At 53.1% G+C, this 24,192-nt stretch overlaps 8 protein-coding genes across 8 annotated transcripts; 5 read left to right on the plus strand and 3 right to left on the minus strand.

Annotated features, from left to right (window-relative positions):
• Positions 1 to 146: 146 nt before the first annotated feature.
• Positions 147 to 800, plus strand: J7T54_000344 (uncharacterized protein; the record flags this gene model as incomplete). Its single annotated transcript, XM_051508939.1, has 1 exon — positions 147 to 800. The coding sequence occupies one exon, from the start codon at positions 147 to 149 to the stop codon at positions 798 to 800; it is 654 nt and encodes a 217-aa protein (XP_051360054.1).
• Positions 801 to 8,479: 7,679 nt separating this feature from the next.
• Positions 8,480 to 10,308, plus strand: J7T54_000345 (Serine/threonine-protein kinase-like protein; the record flags this gene model as incomplete). The annotated part of the gene is made up of 2 exons (XM_051508940.1): positions 8,480 to 10,168; positions 10,300 to 10,308. The coding sequence occupies 2 exons, from the start codon at positions 8,480 to 8,482 to the stop codon at positions 10,306 to 10,308; spliced, it is 1,698 nt and encodes a 565-aa protein (XP_051360055.1).
• A 610-nt stretch (positions 10,309 to 10,918) lies between these two features.
• Positions 10,919 to 13,212, minus strand: J7T54_000346 (Vacuolar amino acid transporter-like protein; the record flags this gene model as incomplete). Its single annotated transcript, XM_051508942.1, has 5 exons — positions 10,919 to 11,473; positions 11,523 to 11,588; positions 11,650 to 11,810; positions 11,867 to 12,987; positions 13,064 to 13,212. The coding sequence occupies 5 exons, from the start codon at positions 13,210 to 13,212 to the stop codon at positions 10,919 to 10,921; spliced, it is 2,052 nt and encodes a 683-aa protein (XP_051360056.1).
• A 1,650-nt stretch (positions 13,213 to 14,862) lies between these two features.
• On the plus strand, positions 14,863 to 15,457 carry J7T54_000347 (uncharacterized protein; the record flags this gene model as incomplete). Its single annotated transcript, XM_051508943.1, has 2 exons — positions 14,863 to 15,014; positions 15,073 to 15,457. 2 exons carry the CDS (start codon positions 14,863 to 14,865, stop codon positions 15,455 to 15,457), a joined length of 537 nt encoding a protein of 178 aa, XP_051360057.1.
• A 284-nt stretch (positions 15,458 to 15,741) lies between these two features.
• On the minus strand, positions 15,742 to 17,788 carry J7T54_000348 (uncharacterized protein; the record flags this gene model as incomplete). Its single annotated transcript, XM_051508944.1, has 5 exons — positions 15,742 to 16,440; positions 16,497 to 16,695; positions 16,792 to 17,442; positions 17,513 to 17,594; positions 17,656 to 17,788. 5 exons carry the CDS (start codon positions 17,786 to 17,788, stop codon positions 15,742 to 15,744), a joined length of 1,764 nt encoding a protein of 587 aa, XP_051360058.1.
• A 2,033-nt stretch (positions 17,789 to 19,821) lies between these two features.
• J7T54_000349 (C-5 sterol desaturase-like protein) lies at positions 19,822 to 20,911 on the plus strand (the record flags this gene model as incomplete). The annotated part of the gene is made up of 2 exons (XM_051508945.1): positions 19,822 to 20,075; positions 20,125 to 20,911. The coding sequence occupies 2 exons, from the start codon at positions 19,822 to 19,824 to the stop codon at positions 20,909 to 20,911; spliced, it is 1,041 nt and encodes a 346-aa protein (XP_051360059.1).
• Positions 20,912 to 21,361: 450 nt separating this feature from the next.
• Positions 21,362 to 21,748, minus strand: J7T54_000350 (uncharacterized protein; the record flags this gene model as incomplete). Its single annotated transcript, XM_051508946.1, has 1 exon — positions 21,362 to 21,748. One exon carries the CDS (start codon positions 21,746 to 21,748, stop codon positions 21,362 to 21,364), a length of 387 nt encoding a protein of 128 aa, XP_051360060.1.
• Positions 21,749 to 22,359: 611 nt separating this feature from the next.
• On the plus strand, positions 22,360 to 23,072 carry J7T54_000351 (60S ribosomal protein-like protein; the record flags this gene model as incomplete). Its single annotated transcript, XM_051508947.1, has 5 exons — positions 22,360 to 22,414; positions 22,469 to 22,563; positions 22,618 to 22,641; positions 22,716 to 22,837; positions 22,895 to 23,072. 5 exons carry the CDS (start codon positions 22,360 to 22,362, stop codon positions 23,070 to 23,072), a joined length of 474 nt encoding a protein of 157 aa, XP_051360061.1.
• Positions 23,073 to 24,192: the final 1,120 nt, after the last annotated feature.

The following is a 24,192-nucleotide window of genomic DNA, read 5'->3' on the forward strand; positions in this document are numbered from 1 at the left end:
ACGCTCACTATTCTTCTTGGACCAGTCGTCTTCGCTGGCCATCCCACCTCGGCCGCAGCAGCCGTGTGCCTGCCGCAACTAGGTTGTCAACTCAGCTGCCAGCAACGCAATCCAGATCCCGCACCCCCTGCCACCGAAGACTCCATATGTCCTCTCCAACTTCAGGTCGGGATAGCCCGCAAGATCAGCCACGCCATGACAGCCCACAAGAGCAACCGCGAGATCGCACAGGGGAGTGGTGGGAAAAGCTCTCGGCCGAAGCTAGGATCCGAGAGGATGGAGATGAGAAATGGGGTTGGGTTATTTACCGGAGCTCCTACGCCAAAGAGCTCGAGGGTAGCTGGGAGGATCTCAAGCGCCGCATACTGCAAAACTTACATAAGAGAATCGCCAAGTCAGACGCACCCAGTATCGCCGAGACAATGGACTTTATCTTCGTCGAAGACCCCACACTCGACGGTGCCTCGAATAACCAGCTAAGGAGTCGATTTCAGCTTTGGGCGCGTGAGAATTGTGCAGACACTTTTCACAAAGGGATCGATACAACACGTGGCTCGAGGTATGAGTTTTTCGTCAAAGTCGACGACGAGTTATTGCGCGAAGGCAACGTCGGTCTCGTTCAGGGCTGGCCATTGGAGGCTGAAGAGGGCGACACCGAGGAGGAAGAAGACGACCCCGAGGATTGGTTCAAGATGCGAGACGACGCTATTAAGCCTCACCTCTATGATAGCCTGCATGACCCTGAGCACTTTTATATACTCTATCGGCGGCCGGAGAATGGGGCGACTTACATTCCTTAAGGCACTTGGCACTTGTTTTTCACTAGGTTAAGGTCTTCCGTAGCGGAGCTAGAATGAGCACTGATAAGCCACTTGTTATTGATAGAACGGACTGTTAGACCCTTGCGTTCAGACATTTAGATGATCGCACAGAAGGAAGTCATTACTCTCTACTCGCTAGTTTAGCGCTTGAGCCAACCGCTCGTGAATATGGCTGCTAAGGACTAAAAAGAACCCCTCTGGTGGTACTACTGAAGCTGTTATACTGCTACTCTGGACGGGGACACGCTGCGCGCATCGATATCGCGCACGCAACCTGAGATCTGCTGCCCTTTTTGAAGACGCCTGAGATTCAGGTTCAGACCGAGCCATGCATATTCGCACAAAATCATCTACCGAATGAGCGATGGAGACCCTGAGTGTTAAGGCCATTCCCTTCGGTAATAGCACGCGCTGAATCCCGTAGCGCCAGGTCCTCGTCGACAGCTAAATGCCCGGACCTAACAAGCACATGAGCCGACGACGATTCAATGTCGCTGCTGTTGACCGCTACTGAGCTTGCTCAACTAGCATCTTTTCCGACTGTTTTGACAGGCGTCCTGAGGTCGAACAGCCAGTATGCCGACGCCACGGCATATGAGCAACTTTGACCACCGAGCACAACCCGACTGGTCCTGGATTCTGATTTGATTTCAATATAATATCAAGAAATATTATGCGAGGCGAGTTAGATTGCAAGATGCAGCTCCAGGCCCCGAGGGACGTGGGAGATTCCATTCTGCACAGTTCCCCGAGTTGCGTGTAGACGGAAGCTCCGCTACGGACTTCTGCTAGGTCCATGCACTAACGAGTAGTCGATGCCTTGTGTTCACGAAGGATCTGGTCTTCCTTAAGCGAGGCGGAACATTGTCTCCAAGCCATAGTGATTGAATACGTCTCGGCAAATCCGGCCAGAGCAAGACGGGGCATCTTCATGAGCAGAGTCCTCTGAATGAAGCCAAATTACAGCATTTCGAGCAGGTGCTACGGCCCATGGAATTCTACGACATACTTCCGAGCTCACCGGCGCGCTTGCTAGAGAGTGAGACGCGAAGATAAAGATGGGCAAGGCGGAGGAAGCGCAACGTTACGGGCAAGGCGACAACGGTATAAACGGCGTCACTCAAGAAAAGCTTTCAAATAAAGCAAAGCGCGATGAGGTTCTTATAAAAGTTGGCTGCGGGCGGAAGAGACGCCGAGGCTTCCACAGTTATTGTCCCGTTGACTGCACGTGCGCGAGGCTGTTGTTGCAATGCTACATAAACCGCAGTGGCTGTGCTACGCCAGATCATGGACGGCCCAAGAAGTTCAACTCAAGATGGCAGGCATTAACAGCAGTTAGCCTCTGCACCTTGAGAGCTGCTTTAGGTCGTATATATACGCAGGATGAGAGGTTCCGTGATTATCCTGGCGTCCTGTGAGGTGAAGAGGGGTGGAAGCTCGTGAGGTTCAAAATCCAAGAGGCCCATGTGCCTCTTGCAAGCATCCGATGAGCCCTCGATGTTTGCAATAATAGCAGACTGATCCTTGGCTGCTGGCCTGCCTGCAGGGCTGCAGGCTAACCAGTCCATCTTGTTCGTTCGCAATCAACAGTCAGAAGATCTGGGATTTTGAAGCCTTCAATCAATCAACCTATCTATCGGCTGCCGCCCGTTTGGCTGTTTGATCAAACCAATCAAACCAATCAAACAGCGCGGAGGGGTGTGCAGACCCATTTTATTAGCTCTCCACCAATAAGAATACGCATATCCTCCCAACTCCCGGGCCTCGGTCCGTGTGTACGTACCTACTTTAGCGACTCGGGCCCGCCGACCGTCACCTTCCCCACAACCACATGCAGCTCCCAACCGTGCATCACCATAAGCCTCATAGAAAGGCTCTTGACTCTCTTAGAGTATCTATTTCTTAGCATATTTAGCGACGCATAAAGTCTATTAAATACGATCCACATTTATCGGTATCAGGTCAAACAGTCAAATCCGGTGTGAAATTCGTGTCAATCAATCAAATCGACCCCCTGCATCTGCCCTGATTGAGTAGCGTGCAGTCCTGCCTGCCTCCTGCTGCGGATTAAGGTACAGTCCCCAGGTATTCCAAATGGTAACTGTGGCAATAGTGCAGGGATCAAAGCTATCTTGCTCTCCACCTACGATAGCGGAAGAGAGAAGTATTTCTAGGATCCCTACTACCTCCACTATTCAATCAACAGATTATAACCAAATCAAACACCGCTCTCAGAAGAGGCCACCAATGATACAGGTAGCCGAAGAAAATTGGAGCCCTACTCACTAGCTAATATTTGGAATCCCTGGGAACTGTACATTCACATCTAAAGAGGCAGAAACAAGGTTCAGCCGTGCATTTCAAGTTCGGCGGAAAAACATAGCGGCCGCCACCCAGGGTGACTCCCACTGAGGAAGGTTGCCCTTCAGGGATTCCATTTCTTGTTGTATTACATGTGGCGATAGTGCAGGGATAGAAGATACCTAGTCCGTCACTGACTTTACCTGTGAAGATAGGCACTCCTATGGTCCGCATTAATCCTATTATTTGATCAACAAACTCTAGCTAAATAAGCATCTACCCTCGAGAGACTCACCAATAATAAGTATAACCGAAGAAAATTAGGCTTCGTACGCACGCTAACAAATAGAATGCCTTAAATGTATAAAAAGGTCTTAGCAGGGCTCCCCACATCCATTCTCACCACCAACCAGTCCACACTATAACGATCCTCTAAATCGTCGAAGCCTCTTAACGACCTCGTCGACGACACAATTCCTATAGACAGGGACACCTCATCGAAAGACTTCTAACTACATCGCTCTTTTGTCGGAAAATCCTCTTCTTTCGGTCTACTACACCATGTTTTCAACGTCATTCGGCCAGAGGCAAGGGGCTTCAACCTGGGATGGCTTGCCTAGAGGAATGCGGCGTCTTATCGTGCAATTTCTAATGCAAGGAAGCTACACATTGAGTCGCTTGGTCACGGTGTGTCGAGAGTGGCAAACGGAGATCGAGCGACATAACTTCGCTCGAATCAGACTGACTCCGGCACGTCTCGTCAACTTCGATGTGATGGTTCAAAGAAATTGGGCTCTCGTCGGGTACGTCTGGTTCTGCTTGGAGCTTGATGATTACGATTGTACCACCTGCGCGCCTACCAGTCGAATGGTCACAGGGGAAGAGTATGAAGAGGCATTTGCAATTAGCGATACCGATAGATGTCCTATCACCAAGAGCTTCCGAATTTGTTCTCAAATCTCAGCACATGGGATCATCGCGGCGACTTGACACTCGACATCAGTATCTACTCGCCTAGCGACTCGGGGCACTGGTTCAAATATATGACCTTCGTGCCCGACACCCCTTCGAATCTACCAGTCAATTGTCGCACAGAGAAGGCGATGCCAAACGGAGACTACCATGGCCCTCAACACGGTTGGGTTGCCGGTTCTCGAGAATCCGCTCCGCCTCCATCCGCTGTCAGAAAAATATCCCATTCAGTGATGGAGCAGGGGCCATTTAACGATGACCAGTCAGAGCTTCAATGGTGGGATCAACTCCCATCTGTCCCAGCAGTAAGTACTTCACTTCTCCGGCAACAAAACCGCCGGAGATGGAAGTCGAATTCGCTGGCACATATGTTTGCCCGGTTTCCTAGACTCCAGGAAGTACACTACGAACCCTGGAGGGAATGGGACTACATGCAAAGCGATACAGATAGAAGTGAGTACGACTACAATAACCCCTCATCCTTTTTCGTTATTGCTCGCTCTATTTTATGTAGGTACTCACTTACTAACAATCCTTATTACCTATCTAGGTTCCCAGCACCTTTTTAAGTCTATCCAACATTCCAACAATAGTCTTAAAAGACTCGTGGTCTTCGAGAACTTCAATCAACAGTACCCATGTACTATGCAGCGATTCCTAGAAGGGGTCGACCTGAGCAGATGTGAAAAGATCCGCGACCCTAGTCCAGCTGGTAGCCTGACGGTCGTACTAACTAGCCGTAAGCTTGACCATCTCGCAGCATCTTTCATCGTAGATGCCAGCTATTTCTTCGAGATCCAACCCTCTTGGGAGTGGCCAAACTTGATATCGCTGGTTCTTACTTCAAAATTGCTCACACCCGACGAGCATTCGACAGACATTAACGCTATGCTTCAGACAGCGGCGTTAGCGGCTGTGAAGATGCCTTGTTTAGAGACAATGGAGATTTGGAACGGACGAAAGGGCTTAGCAGCGCTCTTTCGGTATCAGGCGCGCCGCAACGTACATCAAGCTGTAGTTTTGTGGAGAGGCACATATGATTTGGCTATGGAACCACCTGTGATCCAGGCTTGGGAAGCTGTGATGCATCAGTATGATGGACGGAGACTCGATCTAGTCCAGGAACTGCTGGATGAAACTGCTATCAACTCTCACGTTGATGCGCTTTCTTATCTGATGCTTTTAAGCCAGGTAATTCGGCCTGTCTCGTTGCAACAGATCCAAATGGAACAGAAAGCTCTAGAGGGCGTAGATACCATATAACATCGATGATAAAAAAACAACAACCGTAAAGCATAGCACAGGCAATACCTAGTATTGAAACACAAATAGCAGTGGGCATTGTACATGGCAGGATTTTGGACAAAGCAGGATGGCAAGCTGCTCTCCCCTAATCCAACGTGCTGTGTCTCGTTCAGGACGTCGACACAGAAGATTCAAAGGAGGTTTCGATCCATTACGGCGCCCAGCTCGGCCTGATTCAGAGGTTGCTTGTCTAAGTCTGGATTTGGTGGAAGGATACGGCGTGGATGTCTGCTTGCGTGCTTGCTGAACCCGTACAGTATTACAGTACATGCAATTACTTACTGTGGAATGCGCACGTGTACTGTTTTTTATCTGCTTGAAAAGACTGTGCAGTCACGCTGTGGGTTCGTCATCTCGCGCTTTGCTATTTTGGGCTTATGGCTAGTCCAGATTGTCTGTTGTCTTTGAGAAGTATTGCGGTGGATTCGTCCATTCACGTTTGACACGTTGTTGCATGATGTGCGGTTTCAACTTCATGCAGGAGAGGCACTGCGCTGCAGGCGGTGCTGGCGGGAGGTATGTACCTTCAGGTACCTTACAGGACTCCGCTCTCAGCATGCGCCGAGATGGTGACCTCCAGTCCGTTTGACAACAATAATAAAGTTCACGGCGCTTGGCTGGGCTGCTCGCGGGTGTCGGGATTTGCTGGCTGTGATAGTTCTGAAGCACATGATTTGCCAACCTCGTCAAGGTTTGTCACGTCTGACGTACGTAGTATACCTGTGTTTACTCGTATTATCCAAAGGTACGTTCCGGTTAATTATAGTCAGGCAAGTCGGAGTCTGAACCAAGCTCAAAGCCAATATTGACGTATGCGTAAGCCTTCACCAATTAATTATTGATCGTCCTGCAATCTTGATGGCAACGTCGTCGGCTAGCAGTGAGAACCTGGGTATAGTTATCCAGATGGCTGAATTGGCAGGGCCACAATGCTCGCACGATCTGGAATCGTGAATTCGCCCACTGCGTTCCAATTTTCCGCATCTGCTGGCCTAGGCTTATCAGAATGACAGCTGTCTTCCACAGTGCATGAGACACTCACAAAGTGCTATCTTCCAGCGCCAACGGCTGATCATCACCCATTGCTACCTGCACCTTACTACGACAGCCAACGATCGTCATGCCCCCTCCTGTTGATGTGTTGCTATCATTGCGTGCACTGTACTACTTTGTTGTTTACTACACGTGTTCACTGTTCCGCCGCCTGCGGATACATCAACTGCGCCCGTATGTCGCAGCACTGGATGCGATGGAATCTGGATACTGTGGAATTGAACGACACGTTGAATTGAGACTGACCGCTTCGAATCAAGAGGACTCTGCTTGGAAAACACTGGCACACTGCTGGCAGCACTCATGCAAGCGGCCAGCCAGCCAGCCAGCCAGCTAACCAGCCTCGCTACCGCCGTCTTTGGCGTCAGTTTCGCCTGCAGGTCTGCCACCCTCCTCGATGCTGGCTGCGCAGCGGAGTGGATCCTAGCGCATCCCATCATCGAATCTGAGCTCTTGATGAGTGGACGGCAGTCTGGTGGCCTGAGGCTGTGGCCAATCCAACCCCCGGTTCTGTCTCTCTTGGAGATTCCTCTCGAGTGGAGAGTGGAGCGGCTGTGCCACCTATCTCGCTGACTGGACACTGCGAGACAGTCCAGCACACGACTGGGCCGTGCAGTGACGCTGGGAGGATGGGAGTTGGTAGGCCAGACTATCATCACCGTCTCCACCTCCAGTCATGGCCTACAGCTGGGTCTCCAGCAGCTTCCACAGCCATCTGGCTCGCTCTCGTCGTCCCCCTCGGCGGCCCGGGCTCCTCGACTTGCGACCCTCAACATCACCGCCATTCCCTCAACCCCTTCCTGTCGTCCCCTTCCATCGTCTACCCTCCATTCCTCGTCTCATCTCCCTCCTCTTATTACGCACCCAACTCCTTCTCTCCTTTCCGTCACGCCTTCCCCGTCTTCTCCCACGATCACAATCAGCGGCTTTCTCCCCCCCTGAGCTTACTTTGTCCTCTACTATCCGCACGACCTCGCCACTCGTATAGCCAACCCCGTACCGAAGCGCCGCGCCATCCACGTGGAGCACGCAACCACGGCCATCAACCTCGTCAGCCAACACCGTCAACACGTCTTCCAAACAATCTCCTGATTTGAATCGAGCGAATAAGGACTGAGGTGCATCCTGTTGTGTACCTCGATTGGAAGCCGTACCTGTCGCTGTAGCCGACCGGGTCCGGGTCTGCCGATATCGCCACAAACAAGTTGACTCACCGTCTCGCCGAACTACCCTCTACACGCATCGACCGTGTGTCCGGATACGTCTGTCGGGAGGACAGCACTGTCCCAGTTGCGACAATTTGACATCACCGACGCGTGGCAGCATCTTGTTGTACTGCAACGCCGAACGAACAACAACAAACCGTTACTTGGATCACATCTGGCCGCACCACACCAATTGTCTTGCAGGCGAAGCCACCTACATCCACCCACGAGCTCGAAGACCCCAAATACATTGCGAGTGCCAATAAGTTGACCGCCTGTCGAGTACCCTTGAGTCTCGCGTGGTTCTGGTCTATCTTGTTCAGGACTCCATTAGCGCTCATCGAGTTGTTCGAATCATTCTTTTGCAACACTACACAACGAAACTCAATGTCCTCATAACGACCTCCCGGCCTCTCTCTCTTTACGAGCCTACTGGCTCTTGCGCGTTGCAAGCTTGACGACCTCACTATCGTCTTTTCTTTTGTTCAGCATATCGATCATACCTCAATGAGCCTCTGAATTCTCCACGACCTTCGATCCGAGTCAGTCGACAATATACTGGGCGCTCCCGCACTTTGTACATTCTTCAACCATCTTCATTCAGCACTCACGAAATTTCTGCTAGCATTGTCCAACACCGTTTCTCCACATTACAAACATCACACTGGTCCACGAGATATCATTCTTCGTTGGCTCGAAAACACTTCCGACTTTCAGCATTCACACGTGTCTGCTTGCACACCGGGCAATCTCTTTGGTGTACCCTATTTCACATTTGTATAATTATTTCGGCTCCACATTGTTTCCTGTTTCCATTACGACATGGATTGCTTGCGAGAGAAGTTCTTGGGCGGCGTGCTCCTCAACGGCCGTTATCAGACTCTTTCTCCGCTCAACCATGGGTCCTTTGGTATGGTCTTCATGGCTCAGGACCTCAAAACGAACCAAACTGTTGCCATCAAGTGCTTGACCAAGCGAACCGCCCCATCTGACGCTGGCTTGACACTCGCCGTCGACGACAAGTCCGAGGAATTTGCCCTCCATACTCGACTTGGCACCCACCCGAACATCGTCAATCTTCTCGACAACTTCGAGACTGAAGCGCACGTCTACCTTGTTCTCGAGTACTGCTCTCAAGGTGATCTGTACGAGGCCATCCGGAATGGTCACGGACCCCTTGAAACGGAGCACGTCCGCCAGTTCATGATTGAGCTCATTGACTCCGTGGCCTACATGCACTCCAAAGGAGTTTACCATCGCGATATCAAGCCGGAAAATATTTTCCTTACTCAGGATGGTAACATGAAGCTCGGAGACTTTGGCCTGGCAACTACGGACAAGTGGTCTCACGAGACGACTGTCGGAAGTGACCGTTACATGTCTCCCGAGCAGTTCGACTCAGCTGGCGCTGGCTACTCGCCCGCTCAAGCCGATATATGGGCCATCGGCATTTGCCTGCTCAACATCTTGTTTTCTCGCAATCCATTCACCACTCCTACTGAGTCCGACCCGCTCTTCCTTGACTTCTCGAGGGATAAGCAGAGTCTCTTTGATGTCTTCCCGTCCATGTCTCAAGACACGTACGAGGTCATCGTTCAATGCATGAGCTTGGACCCCCGCAAGCGCTCGCTGCTCGGCGCCCGCGAGGCACTCCTTGGTGTCGTCAGCTTCACCGCACAAGACGAGGCTCTGGATGACTTCTGCACGGCAGACAATCCCACGCTTGCTTCGGCCAACCGCGAGCCTCTTCGCACACCGTCCATTCAAAGCCCTCAGGTCGACGAGGCGGGTGCTTTCCCGTGGACGCGGGCTCTGCACGCTGCACCTCGTCGCCAACTGAGTGTCATTCCCGACGACGAGAGTTTTACGGAAGACCTGTTCTCCAAATCCGAGGGTACGGGTGACTGGTTTTCTGCTGCCGAGCAAACCCCGTCGATGTCATCAGTCTTGGACTCAAGTTTGGGCGCCTCCATGCATTCGCTTGCCATTCGCGAACGCCCGCAGCCCGTCAAGCGAGTCTCGCCAACTGCAGGCTCCCTCCCTATCCACATGACCAAACCATCCACTCTTTCAATCGCGAGCGTCTTTGGTCGCCGCAACGACCAGGTCTCGAAGAGTTGGAGCGACATGTGGGAGGAGGATGAGGAGGAGGAGCGACGTGAGCAGGAGGAGAAGGAAAAGAGGAGGCTCCAAGAGCTTAACGCGAGAACTTGGAGTCATGAGAGCCGGAGCGAGGCGAAGGATTCGCATGTTGCTATCAAGGGTGACGTTGACGATGACCTTGTTGCTGACGGGTTCTTCTTCCACGAACCTAAGGCCGACATCTTCACGACGCCCAAGAAGCAGATGCCGCGATACTCGCCACCATCCAAGCGCAGCACTCTCGACAAATGGTCAGCCTTGGGGGAGCGTCGCAAGCACGCCAACACGGGAGCTGTTGTGGACGAGTCAAAGTCGCCTAGTCTTGTGCGACGTCATTTTGGGTTTGGAGTTAAGTCTTTTGAAGCGGGCGTTTGGGATTCTTACAATTATCATCATACCACAAACAAATCACCACCACAACAACAATCATTGGGCAAGGAATCGAGGGTTAAGCAATGCCCGAGGAACAAGGGAAGAGATTGGAATTGGCGTCGTGAAAGACGGGCTGATTTCGGGGACGTTGAGTGGGTTGGGGGATGGTAGGCGCTTTCTCAACCGAGAAAGTAGCCTCTCCATCACGCCAATCGTGGTTGGGAATCACCGTTGCCTGCTCGGCAGTGCGGCAGGACGCGGCAATCATCCTTAGCGCATTAGGATGTTCACTTATTTGTCGATTATGATTACCCAGCTCGCTTTCTGCGTGCAAGTTGCTTAGATACTATCGCAATACCAGAAGTTACCCACTCAAACCACCTGATCATTGCCATGTGCTAGAGTACTTGCATGTGAAGCAACACCCAGAAAGAAGACCTGCTGCATGGCAGAGTACTTTGGAGGTCCACTACCCACAAGACATCGCTTGTAGATTGATGTATCCGCGTGGGCTCAGCACCAGCCATGTCGGAGTTGATGAGTTGTCACGCAATCATGATATTGCCTCTGAATTTTCCATGATCATTGTGCCGTTACCAATATCATTTTGGGATTTGTACAACAACAACGGTAAGAGCACTAACTCTAGTACTGTCCAGCTGTTCATACAAAAACAGATCATGATGTCGACCATACTCAGTCTTCTCTGTGGCCCAACACGAGTGGCACCTCTCATCTTCATATCCGCTATACCCCGATGAATTCCTTTGGTAGAAATGTCCACACGGTCCCCACTGTCCCCAGGATCGAAAAGATGGCGAGCAGCAGCCACAGGAATGTGGCCTCTGACTGCTGAATGTCCTTCCAGTAGAGCTTAAGATAGAAGGAGATGGGGAGGATAATGGAAATGAGGGTGCAGAGCGCAGCACCGAGAAATGCGCAGACCGAGTCGAACGCGGGGAACAGGATTGATATGAGTAGCAGGACCAACACCACCGTTGTGCGGATGACACCTCTGATGGTCAAATGTATCATCTTGGCGCGGCCGCCGATGGGACGATGGCCGTGGTGGGCATGGGACGAAGATTCATGAACGCCACAGAGCACGTCTGCGGTGGTGATCAAGGGCCGCGCGTTGAGAGGGATCTTGGTCAGCGGTATGATGGCAACAAAGACGCACATGATGATTGTCAACGCCCTTGGGTATCCACTCGTCCTCAAAATGTTGGAGGTGATAGCATCGCTGATGCCGTCACCAAACATGATAATGCCTATGATAGCAAGGCATGTATCGAGGACGTACTGTCAAAAGTGTCAGAAGTGTCACAAGCGACTGGGAACCATTGCTTACAGAGAAAGAGAACGTGATCGTCACGGCTTTCCCCCATTTTGCCGGATGTCGCATGTCTCGATAGATCTATGCCATGTCAGTCAGCTTGGGTGTCAAAGGGGATTTCATGTAAATTGCCGGTACGTACGCTGGGGAAGACGCTGTGGGCACCCCACGGGGAGGCCAGCAAGCCGTATGCTAGTGGCAGAGCAAGCCAGTTCGTGGGCAGGAGATGCGTCGATGCTGGTTCCCGCAAAGAGCCCGGGGCATGGTCTTTGACAAGGCCGTCTAGGATAACAATGCAGACAACTAAGGGCATAATCAGCCATCTCTCAACAACGCTGGTGGGGGGCCGTGGTACTTACTACAGAAAGTCGAAAAAATGCCGATGACGCTGGTATAGCTCAGGAACCGCAACGGCAATGCATTGAGGAGCAGTATGAGCACAGCGCAGACGCACTTCCACATATCGACAGTAGCTAGGCCAGGCAAGAGAATCTCCAACGAGTCGGCGAAAAGGATAACCAACGCCACACACGCTGCAGTAAGCTCCAGAGAGAACAGTGCGGAGACAACCACCCTAGCCCGCGACCCGAAAGAAACATAGGCGAGATCAGAGTAGGTGATCAGACTGGGATCGGCATCCATGCACTTTGCCAGCAGCTTGCCAGTATAAGCCGTGACAGTAGCCGTCAGGGTCAGTAGCACGAGCCCAATGATCCAGCCAGAGAGCTTGAAAGCCAGGGGCAGGCTGAGTATGCCGACCCCGATGATGGCGTTGATGGAGTTGAACACAGACTGGGGCATAGTGCTCTGGCCCTCGACTGTCAGGATCACCTTGTCGCCATGCTTCACTTCCTTGACGAGGATGGGCTCATGTTCGCCGTGCGCGGCATCCTCCTCGTCCTCCTCGTCCTCCTCGCCAGCCACGCCGATCGAAGGTCTGTGGCTCTGCATGGACCCTCGACCCATGGTGCCGTAGGCTGAGCTTCGGTGCGACCCGTAACTACCAATGATGGATGAGGTTGCGAGATGAGGGGGGTTTGCGAATATGCTGGATCGACTCGGACTTGAGACACTGGGGCCTAGGAGTGCACCACTGGCCATCTCTGCGTCGAAAGCCTTGCTTTCACGCTCCCGAAAGTCTTCTCTTGTCGAATCGTAGATTGGATCGGCGCTGGGCTCGCCATTGTTTCTGCTTTCGTCGGCTCCCTGTTGTTCCTCCTGGGACTGCGAGGATTCCAGGTGCGCGCTCAACAGGCCCCTCGACGGCGGCGCAGGCCGTTGCGGAGGGTAGCTCCGTCCGTATTGCAAGTCCTCGGTACTCGGGTCGTCGACTGTGCGCTCGTCCGCATAGACAAAGCTTGGTCGGCGGGGGAGGACCTCTGTGAACCCGGCCGCGCGCTGCCAACTGCGGGCGAAGGACCGGAAGCTATTCACTCCCCCCACGTCGGCCATTGCCGCCAGGCGGTTGGTGTTGGAGGACCTGCAGCCACACATATTGTCAGAACCACGAGGTACGTCGATAAAAGTTGGATTGCGGCGGCTTCGGCCAAACGTACCGTCTGCGGTCGCGCATGGGTGAGCCACCGAGCTCGTCGTCGTCCAGCAGAGCTTGGCCTTCTCTCAAGCTGTCGGAGAGAGAACTACCAGGCGTCGGGACACGCCCTTCAGAGTCAACCCATGTTGGCGCTCCAGTAGCAGGCGCCATGGCCTGGGCTCACTCGCTGCTGGTGCGCGACGTGGCCGAGTACCAGGTGGTGTGGGAAACACAGTAGGACGGGTGAGCGCTTCGCCGCTCGGTTCCAGGCAGAGAATGAACTCTAGAGGGCTCTATTGGTGCAGACGAGAACACCAGGTCGGATTGTCGCAAAGCGTGGTTCGAAGAGGTGCTGCTCACGCATTGGGCATCCAAAGGCAACGCAGGTCGTGAGCGAAGAAGGCGACGAGCAAGGGTCAATGGAGCACAAGCAAACAAGCAGAGGGAGAAGCTGGTCGGGCACGTTTGGAGCTAGTGTTGTTCTTTGTGAGCAGGAAGAGCAAGCAAGCAAGCAAAATTGGCGGACGGTCAAGGCTACCCTACCTATCGTATGACGAAGGCCCGTTGTCGCTTATCGCGAACATGATCCTCTCGGCGACACCAAGACATGGGGGATCCATCCCCCATAGCCACGAGACCAGTCAATGAAGCCGATTCCAAGCTTGAGCCCATGGCCAGGTGGGGACCAATTCGAAAATGCAAGCCTCATCAGTTCTCATTAGTACATGTCGTGTGGGTCTGGAGCCGCAGATTCATGATTCGCATTGGAGTGCTGTACTGTACGTACGTACTGTACGAGCATCACCTCGAGTCGAGACCTGCTGTTGCACGTCCGCCACAGCTTGTCGCGGTCTCACCCAGGACATACATGGCTCGAGACGCGTAGTCATTGTCAGTGGTCTGGCCATTGGGTCGAACAGTCGCTCACACTTCGGAGCGACCGCATGCTGAGTTAATTAACAACAGGTTGAAACTCCAGTCGCTATCGCCCACGCCCGCACACCTGTTGGAGATCGCCACTCCACCAATCGCCGCTGCTATTGTAGCGTCAACAGTTGCTGCCAAGATTCGAGGGACCGCCGCGCGGGAACCTTATGTAGGTAAAACCGCCAGTGTTGGCAACTTGCGAGATCGCGGTGCCGCCGCCTCAAGTTCCTTTTTGCCTCGTTTTCACGGCTACAACAGGCTTCACCGTGAAGGCTACAACAAGAAGCGGTGACTTGAGTCGCTAGCCATGTAGGTAAACGTATGGAGCGATTGCGTATGCTGCAGCATAGACGCATTCTCGTTGGAATCTGTGATTGGCGGGCCCTCAAACGGGCAACCAACGTCCCATGGCCACTATGGATGGCACTTGTAATTGTACTGACTAATGAATAAGGCCAAGCGGGCGTCCCTGGACACTTCCGCCCATCAAGCATGACCGGTAATAAGGTACTCACTGTGGTCTGCACAATCCAAAACTTCGTCGTTTTACCTGTTATCCGCACGCCGCTACTCCCTACTAAGTCTAGATCTTCAACCTTACATTTTAATTGAGGCCAATGGTGGAAAATGTCACAACGCGGTCCATTGCTTAGTAAACTGACCACGGCCAGTGCCGTCCGTACCCAAAGGCTGGGAAAGAGAACAGTTGGAGCTTATAATAATTTGCGACACATGCAACAGAGGCCTGCATCGCATCAGTCTTATTGTCGCAATGTCACCAAGATGAGCCGCGCTCCGTCTTCGCGTCCATTGCCAACCGTGGAAGACATTAACAAACTACGTGATGCTTTCACGCCCATCCTCCCACTTCTCGATGGCTTCAACTACCGCCACATGAACCAACATCGCGCATCACACTGGTGGTCGCGCTTTGCGCTCCTGAGGCGTGCGGTTCGCGCCATCGTCAAATCACCGGGGCGGAAGCCCGAGGCCTTACTACCGAGGATCGTATGGATGAAGGAGCAAGTGATCCCCAAAACCTACCTGTAAGCCCCGCAAACCTCACGCTACTTCGCTACCTAGGCTGACTCGTTGGATGACAAGACCATTGACGCAATGTGCTGCGGATAACCAGCATGCGCCACTGGGACTTCTGCTGGTGACCATCCTCGCCCGTATCAACGCCGCCGTTGCAGCAGCGTTGCCTACTACAGAGGAGGACTTGCGCCCGATAGCAGGCCATGCTCCTGAGCAGCCCCCTTCTCAGCCAGCAATGGCAGGGGCTCAGGAAAAGGGCGAGTTAATATCGCGAGATGCCTTGGACCTGCATGGGAAGACAACTTTTCGACAAATGTCAAAAGCCACGTCATCAGGCTTCAACAAAGTCCAGAAGATGACCAAGGCGAGGGAAGAGCCAAGAGCCCAGTTGGTCAAGAAGAAGAAGAAGGCGAAAGGAGACGACTTTGCTAGCATGTTCGATTCAATCTGAAAGTAGTTGATTCAATCTCAAACTACACTTGCGTGATCACGATCATGTTAACCCACAAGCTTGACGTGTAAAAGTGAAAACTATGTTTCTACCAACGCATTGTAGGCCGGAGCCGTTGCCACATTATCATTCCCAGCCATAGCGCCCCTCTCAAACGTGCCCGAAGACAAAGAAATTATCACTGAAATCATGGCTTCCGTGACCCAGCCCGAGAACGGCACTGTACGCAACGTCCTCGGTGGTCTTGTTGACAGGGCTCCGCAGCCGGCCGAGCCCAGGGTCAATTATATAGGGCGGTACGACCAGATACGAGCCTTGTTGTCACCGGAACCAGTGGCAAAGTAACTGCCCAGCGGAGAGGGCGCCACCGAGATCACCGAGTTCTTGTGGCCCTGCAGCATGAGCTGAGTGGTCCCGGTGCGGGGGTCCCAGAACTGCACACCGCGGTCCTTAGATCCCGAAAGCACCCAGTTAGCGTCAGGTGTCATGGCGACGGAAAGGACAAAGTCGCGGTGGCCTTCGAATGTCTTGATACATTTGCCACCCCGAGAGGGCCCATCGCGAGTAGCGCGCGGCGCGCCCAGCTCCCACATTTTGATGGTCTTGTCCAAGCTGCCACTGACCAGGTCCTTGCCGTTCGGCGAGAACGCGACAGAGTAGACAGAGTCTTGATGGCCATCAGGTCCCTCAAGACGCTCAACAAGGGTAACGACGCTACCGTCAATGCTCCAAACACGGACGCTCTTGTCCAGCGAGCCAGCTGCAACGAACTGGGTGTCGGGCGAGAAAGCCACGGTAGTGACGCCGTCCTCAATCGTCAAGGTCGATGTGTTGAGATTCTGATCAATGTCCCAAAGGCGGACGGTTCTGTCACCACTGCCAGAAGCAATCGTGCGTCCATCTCGGGCAAAGTCTAGGGAATAGATGTCTTGCTCATGGCCGGTGAAGTGGCATCGGATCGTCCTCGTCGCAATTTCCCAGACCTTGGAGCTGGATTAGCAAAGGTGCAGATGCATGAGTGGGCCGGAGGAAATCTTACTCGGATGATCTTGTCCTCAGCGCCCGTGGCCAGGAAACGGCCATCAGGACTGAAGCATACGCTGCGGATGTATAGATCTGTTCCACCCATGGGATCGGAGGCACTTTGGTCCTCGAGGACACATACTTTCTCTCCCGTGGTCACATCAAAGATCTGTGCGGAACGGTTGCAGCCAGTCGCGACGTACTTTCCATCTTGGCTAAAGCGCACACAGCAAACAACGCTATCGTGCTGAAGCGAGTGGATCAAATCGACGTCGAGTACGCGCTGTACCTGTGGGTTAAAGATCGCGTACCAGTCGCTGCCAGTTTTCTTGTTGTGGGGCGCGACATTGTCGGGCTCAAGCTCCCCCAGTGCATTACCGACGGCCTGAGGTGGTCGAGGACCGCCCATGCGCGCATGATCCGGGGTCGGCTGGTTGATCTGGGGCGACTGGGCATTCGGGGGGTATGGGACGGGAGTGTTGATTTGGGGAGTGGCTGGCCCTACACCGTTGGGAGGGCGCCCGATAGGTCGGCGTCCAGGACCTGGCGACGCAGTGCTTTGTGGTGGCTGAGGGCCCATGCCATTGGACATGTGGCCCTGGGGGTATGGCTGCTGATATGGGCCTTGTTGTGGCTGTTGTTGCTGTGCTGACGGATGCGGAGGTCCGCTGAGACCTGGAGGGCCTTGCGCCATCTGGTGCTGAGGTCCCATCTGCGCCTCCTGCGGTGGCCCATGCTGCTGATGTGGTGGCGGCTGCTGCTGTTGTGGGGGGGCCAATCCGGCTTGGTTGCCCCCCGACATGATGCCGCTAAACAGGCCATTGCCTGGTGCAATCGAAGGCGGCTGCTGAGAGGTACCAGCATGTTGAGGTGGACCGCTCATCGCAGGCTGGCCAACACTGCCCTTGCCGCGTGTAGCCTCTGCTAACTGATGTCGCAGAACGCTCAATTCTTCCTCGTACCTTCACAAAGTGACGTCAGCCGGTTGTTCTGGAAGATCCAAGGCAACGGCCGTGCCCTTGGGTGACCTACTTTTGCTTCAAAGTCATGTGCGTCTGCTCCATGGCGTAGACCTTTTCTCTGACGAGCTGCATCTCGCTGACCTGCGCAGCGACTATTTGCGAATAGTCAGTCAAATTGTCAACACAAGTACAAGCGTGCGGCAAGGTACTTACTCTGGTGCTCAAATTCACCCGACTGACGCAGCTGGGAATCAAATTCAGCTCGAATCTGGTCGAGAAGCTCGTTCAGACGGGCCTGATTGCTCGGCGGCCCGCCCATGCGCTGCTGATGCGGATACATAGACATTGTTGTGATCGACCCAGCTTTCCAGCAGAATCTGACTAAGCGTCGGAGTATCGAATTACAAAAGGTGATCAAGCGGTTGAACCGCAAGGTGCGCCAGAAGTTGCAGATGCTTGATGGATGGACCGAGGTGGTTCAGTCGTTGGCTGTTTGAACCTGATGAAGCAGTTGTTGCGCTAAGACGTCCGCAGCGTCGCGACATGCGCAAAGGCCGTCGGCAAGCAGGGCAGGGAGTCCTCTTGCTCGGTGTATCGCGAGCGATGAAATAGATATATTCGGAAGATTGATGCTTTTGTGTTTGATGACGGCCAATTGGTAATGGAGAGCTCAAAGTGCGTGACTGACCGGCGGCTACCAGAAAATGTGAAAGGAAGGAGAAAGGCCAGATAGAGCGATGTTGTCCAGCCCACCCAATTGACCTCAGGCTCAGGCTCTGGGACCAGCCGCCTGGCCCGCCTCCGAACTGGGAGACTGGGAGTGCAGCTTTCAGCCCGCGGGTCCGTGCGTGAAGCGGGTCACCGCTACTCTTAGGGTAAGGTGCGGACTGCAGTCTGCTGCCTGCATGATGCACTAGCGGGCCCCAACCTTCAGAGTGAGCACTGTGGGGGGTCCGTGAAGTCTAAGCGCACCCCGTCCGTATGCGCATTCGTGAACGGACGCTGATCTTGCTCTCATGTGTGCGCATCGTTGCGAAACCCGGTACCTCGCGTTAGCCAAAGTACGATTATTATGTCTGGATTGTCACTCCGTAGGTAGTCAGATAATGAGAGCCGAGAAGCATCGCAACCTACCTTTGTATGCGAGATCTTGCCTTGTACTGCTAACATATCGATATTCCACTCGCTTGGTCTTGAGCCCGCAAGGCATTCAGTAACAATAGGATCTCGTTGGCCCGACTCCGCCTTGTGGTACACCATAGGCAGCTTCCGCCGGAGAACACTGTAGAGCGTCTCAAAGCCACATCTCAATCAAAAGATTCAGCAGTCAGCAGATGATCATAATGGCGACACATGATCCAATCGGCTCTTCGACGGCGCCCAGTGTGTACCCCGCGTAATAATTCCCTAGTCAATGCATATTAAGGGCATGACTGCCTCTAGCGCCCAAGCCCCTTTGCTTCCACCCAAGTATTTACTTGAGTGAGGCTATTGCGTATTAACGTATCCGTACAAGCAAGGAGTAGCTCACCAATAAACCATAACATGTTAGCCAATTCCTCTTATTAGAATCAAGAGGAGCTGACCCCAGCCTCCATATTCTAGCGAGCAGCGCCATACATGTACTTGTGGGCTACAAAAGCAGCGTGCTGCTTGCACTTGAATGGAATTACCTAGGCATGGCACCAGGTTGGACTGTTCATGGCGTATGGGGAACATTGTTTTAGATCCAACTATGGAGCTCGATCTGCGAAGCAACTCAGAGCCTGCTTGTCTATGTGAGTGCACGCGTAATTACTATCATCCAACTTGAACTTGAATCCGAAGAGTGGGACGGATCGTTGTCAAACCCGACGCCGCGCGCTGAGCGGTCACGGATACGTAGGTCCTCCCCTAGCAGTTCTCACGCCAGATCTACAACCAGTATCAAGAGCAGACCATTCGTCTTATGATCTTATCAATCAGCAGAGCGGCAAGAGGCACCTTCCGACCGTGACAATGCAATCGAAACAGGCACCCGTCTCAAACCCCAACCCCGTTCGGTTATCAATCATCAGGCCACTTTCTCGAACTGCGGGGCTCTAGAGTCACCTAATGCATTCCCTAAGCCAATCAGAGGCCCCGGGTCTGGCAATTCCCGGTTGGCCACCTTAATCATTCGATGAATTCCGAGTGCATAAGGGGTATTATCGCAATTTCGAAATTTTAATATGGCAGCTCGCTGCGCGACCCGTTCATTGGCGCCTCCTTTCCTCACCTCCGAGCGGCATAAGGTGTTTTGGTATAACCACACAAGCATCCGCCTTCTCACCAGACTCTCGCCTCTCCACTTCACATCTCGAGTGCACACCGAATGATTCAAGTCCAAGATCAGCCATCATGGATATCGTCTTAGAGCTGACCGATACTTTCATCGCCGACTATGTCTACGCATGGGCGCACCCTGCGAAGCCTGCCCCTTATGACTATCCCGCAGGAACTGCTGCCAACACGACCGCACAAACGTTCTCGTCATGGACATGGGAACCCGCCACACAACTCCTCCAGTTCCAGCCGTCGCAAGCAGCGTACATGAGCGCATGGACGCGTGACAATGTATGGCGGCAGCTGATCACGCTCTATTTTATTGTTTGGTCAGTACTCGGATCCAGGCTCTCGAAACCCATGAGCTAACCATCCTAGGATTTTCGGCCTTGTCGTGTACTTCGCGTTCGCCTCGTTGTCCTATTACTTCATCTTCGACAAGAGGACCTTGAACCATCCCAAGTTCATCAAGAACCAAATTTGGCTAGAAATCCTCCAGGCCAATAAGTCCATGCCGTTCATGGCCCTCTGCACCGCACCTCTCATGGCCCTCGAGGTGCGCGGCTTCAGCAAACTCTACGACACGACCGAGCAAGGCCCGGGCATGTGGTACAACTTTGCGCAATTCCCCCTGTTCCTGGTGTTCACAGACTTCTGCATCTACTGGATTCACCGATACTTGCATCATCCTCGCGTCTACAAGCATCTCCACAAGCCTCACCACAAGTGGATCATGCCGACGCCGTACGCCAGCCACGCTTTCCATCCGTTGGATGGGTTTGCGCAGTCCCTGCCGTATCACATCTTCCCATTCATCTTCCCACTCCAGAAGGCGGCTTATGTCGCTCTCTTCGTCTTCGTCAATTTCTGGTCTATCCTCATACACGATGGCGAGTATTTGACCAATAACCCAGTGGTCAACGGAGCAGCTTGCCATTCTCTTCACCATTCGCGTTTCGAAGTCAACTACGGACAATTCTTCACGGCATTTGATCGCCTCGGTGGTACTTACAGAACACCTGAGGCTTGGATGTTCGAGAAGGAGAAGAAGATGTCAGAGAAGCAGTGGAAGGCAGAGTCTACAAAGGTGGATAATTTTGTGAAAGAGATTGAAGGCTCCGATGATCGCACTTACGACCCTCCAGTTGACAAGAAGAACATCTGACAGACTGGATCGCGAAACGTTTCGCAATACTTATAGATCATGAGGCTCATGTACATAGCTCAGGCATCACTTTTCATAGAACATACATTATTAATGGAGGCGTTTGGGAGGCGGCATATGATGGATCAGTGGTACGATCTGTCACGATCAGATCGGACGCCGACTACGATGAGGGTTGGGTCATGACATAGACTTAATTAATGAGATATCAAACAACGCCAACGCTCCCTGCTTGACACAAAGGCTGGCGTAAGGAGGCCCTTCTTTCTCGCTATGCACAAGGGAAACTAGAATGATACGTTGCCGCGATGGCAGAATGCTTGGCCCATATTGGCGAAGCAGCGACGATCCAGGTACAGTAGGAAAACAGCAAACTCCACGCGACGCGAAGATTTGTCTCCACGTTGAACTCTCCGATCAGACTCTCCGATCAGACTATCCCGCTCCTTCTTAAGAAAAGCTGACGAACTTCGGATCGCGCGGTCTTCCATCAGCGCCGATGCCGTTGGCTTGGAATCGATTCTCCATGTACACTTTTCGTGCCTGGTCGAAGTTCATTCTCCTCTTCTTCATGATCTTCAATACTTCTGTCTTGGCCGCATCATCTAGTCCCCTGCGGCTGTCTCCCGCCTCCACATTACTACTCAGATCGAACGTGCTGCTTGATAGCCCTGCATCGATATCACCCGAAAAGCTGTCGGGAAGGCGCGAGTAGATGTAGTCTGCACCCGGAACGTGGATGTTGGGCACTCGATGGCGCCAGTGTTCGCGAGTAAAGTAGAGCGCTGTGACGAGGATGAAAAAGAAGAAGCAGGTTGAGTAAAGAATGTACTTCATTGCGATGGTCGTCCTTGCTTTTGAATAGCAAAATACGGGGTCGCGAGGGGCGCGTAGTTCGGCAAGTTATAGGTTTTTAAGGGGTTCGGCGCCCGACTGTGACGTTTGCGGATGGCGTTGTCAGCACATGGCAGGTCCGGCCGAAGAAGCCGTTGACGTTGTTCGTTCTCCGGTCGAGGGCTTTCGATGAAGTAGGAAGGGGGTGGTTTGCCTCGATGATAGTTGTACACACAGGCTCGATCTTAGGTTGGGTGGCTACAAGATAATATAAATGATAGTGATACTACGGAGTAATATTATGCGACGATCTGGCTGAGCTGACGTGACCTCTGCTGTCCAGTCAGTCTAAGCCACGCTTCGACACTGGGATGGGGTCGATGGGGTCGCAAAGGTGGAGCCGCCGTGGCTGAAGTAAGCAGCTTTTGGGCGTTGAGCCTTGGGTCGCGTTGCCAAATGAGACTGATGCGATTAAGTGGGGTTATTCTACTAACCGTACGCACAGAGTTCGGGCACAGAAATTCGATACCCTGGCGAGGTTGCGCGTATGTGGTGAACAAACAATCCGGCCTCACGACGACACATACTCGACAATTCCGGCACATACCGTCACAATGGCTTCTCCTGCGATCGACAATATTTCTGCGGACCTGATCTGGGAGGTCGTCCGTATGTTTACCCAGGATCTCGTATTTATGGCGACAAGTGACTAAGAAAAGACAGGCAACAACAACAGCTTCCTCACCAAGAGCAAGCGCAATGGCGGTGTTCAGTTCTCGCGTGATCCCCTGAACCTGATCAACAAGAACACCCGCAAGGTATGTGCTTCCATGAATATGATTATCAGCGTACGTCAACTGACACCTCTCTAGCACGCCGGTTTCGTCAACGACAAGGTACGCTCCTCCACGGCAGACACAATGCGGTACGACGATATGACAGTATAGAATGCTTACCAGTATTCTTCCAGGCCATCGGCGTCGTCCGCAACGAGAAGGGCTTCACTGTCATCACCAAGAAGCCCTCTGCCCCCACCAAGCCCAAGGAGGCTTTCCTCAAGTCCGAGCACAGCGGCAACAATTCCAGTCGCAAGTGAGTGGCCCTACCATACTTCACTGTCTCACTTGGATTCTGATTTTCTTCTCACAGGGCCTACAAGTCTGTCGCCAACCAGACTGCCAAGAACGGATACCGCCCCGATCTCCGCGAGGCTGCTGTTCAACGCGTGTCAGCCATCCGCCAGTCTCAGCGCCCCGTCAAGCCCGAACCCGAGACCAAGCTCCGTGGCAAGCGGGCCCAGAAGGCTAAGGAGGCTGAGTCGGCGTAAATCAAGTTAGGGACAAAGCGGCGGTACTTCATGAGGCGGGCTTACCAAGGATGACGGAACTTCCTGGGATCATTGATGGATGGAGTTTGGCATTAGAGAAATCGATCTCGCTGAAAGAAAAAGATTGTTTCCCCGGCTTCCTTGGCATTGATGAATTTGGCGCTTTGTGGACTCACACCTTCCACAGTGATGTGTGAACCCAGTGACCCACTGCCTAGGAAGCGGTTCATGTACGCCATCAAGACAGATACGCAGAGCTCACGACCAGAGCGGGAGAGGTGCGACAAGGATGGCACAATGACAATGCTGGTCTCGACATTGATACACGTGCGGTACAACTAGTATGTAGGCAAGTGCCGCGAAGCAGATATGGCCGCCCGCTAATTGGGCAGCCGACTCGGACAAATCGATGTGGGTTTTCCAAAGCATCAAATACGTGAACGAAGGGACGACCAACTGCGTACTAGGTAAGGTATGATAGTACCCAACACAGGATGTAGATTCCTACGGGCTTCCTTCCTGGGCTTGACCATAATATAAGGTAAGGTAGTGTAGCTCACCTTTGGTGAATCCGCAGATACTGAACTCGGTACTTCCTTGGCCACTTGCATGAATACCAAGGTATGGAACATTTAGCTACCGACTGGAAGCGAAGCTAGCTCCGATTGCCACCCATTGTCATGCAGTACCGGACCGCGAAGGTTTCACAGGCCTTGCAGCTCTCTCATCACCTCGGCTACCGAGGATGCTCCAGCTGACACCAGTTGCCTCTGCCCGTGAAGTCGGTAAGATCCGGAGAGTTCAAGCCCGGTTACGCAATAGTTAGCGGAATCGGGGTCCGCCCGAACAAACCATCTTGGCAAAGGTACAGACCTGGTTTGGCGATAACAACATGAAATTCGCGATGGCTACAGACAGAGATACCTGGTCGGAAGATGACGGACGTTGCGTTTGCGTTGCACAAGGACGGAACATGAGGTCTACAGTCGTTTAGAAAGGCACGAACTTGATTGGCTCCCAGCTTCCCCTCTCGCGTAACCGCCGTGGGGGGGGGGGGGGGGGGGGGGGGGGGGGGGGGGGGGGGGGGGGGGGGGGGGGGGGGGGGGGGGGGGGGGGGGGG

This window comes from Emericellopsis cladophorae (assembly GCF_022114955.1).
Source record: "Emericellopsis cladophorae strain MUM 19.33 chromosome Unknown NODE_51_length_166314_cov_118_033994, whole genome shotgun sequence".
NCBI classification, from domain to species: Eukaryota; Fungi; Ascomycota; class Sordariomycetes; order Hypocreales; family Bionectriaceae; genus Emericellopsis; species Emericellopsis cladophorae.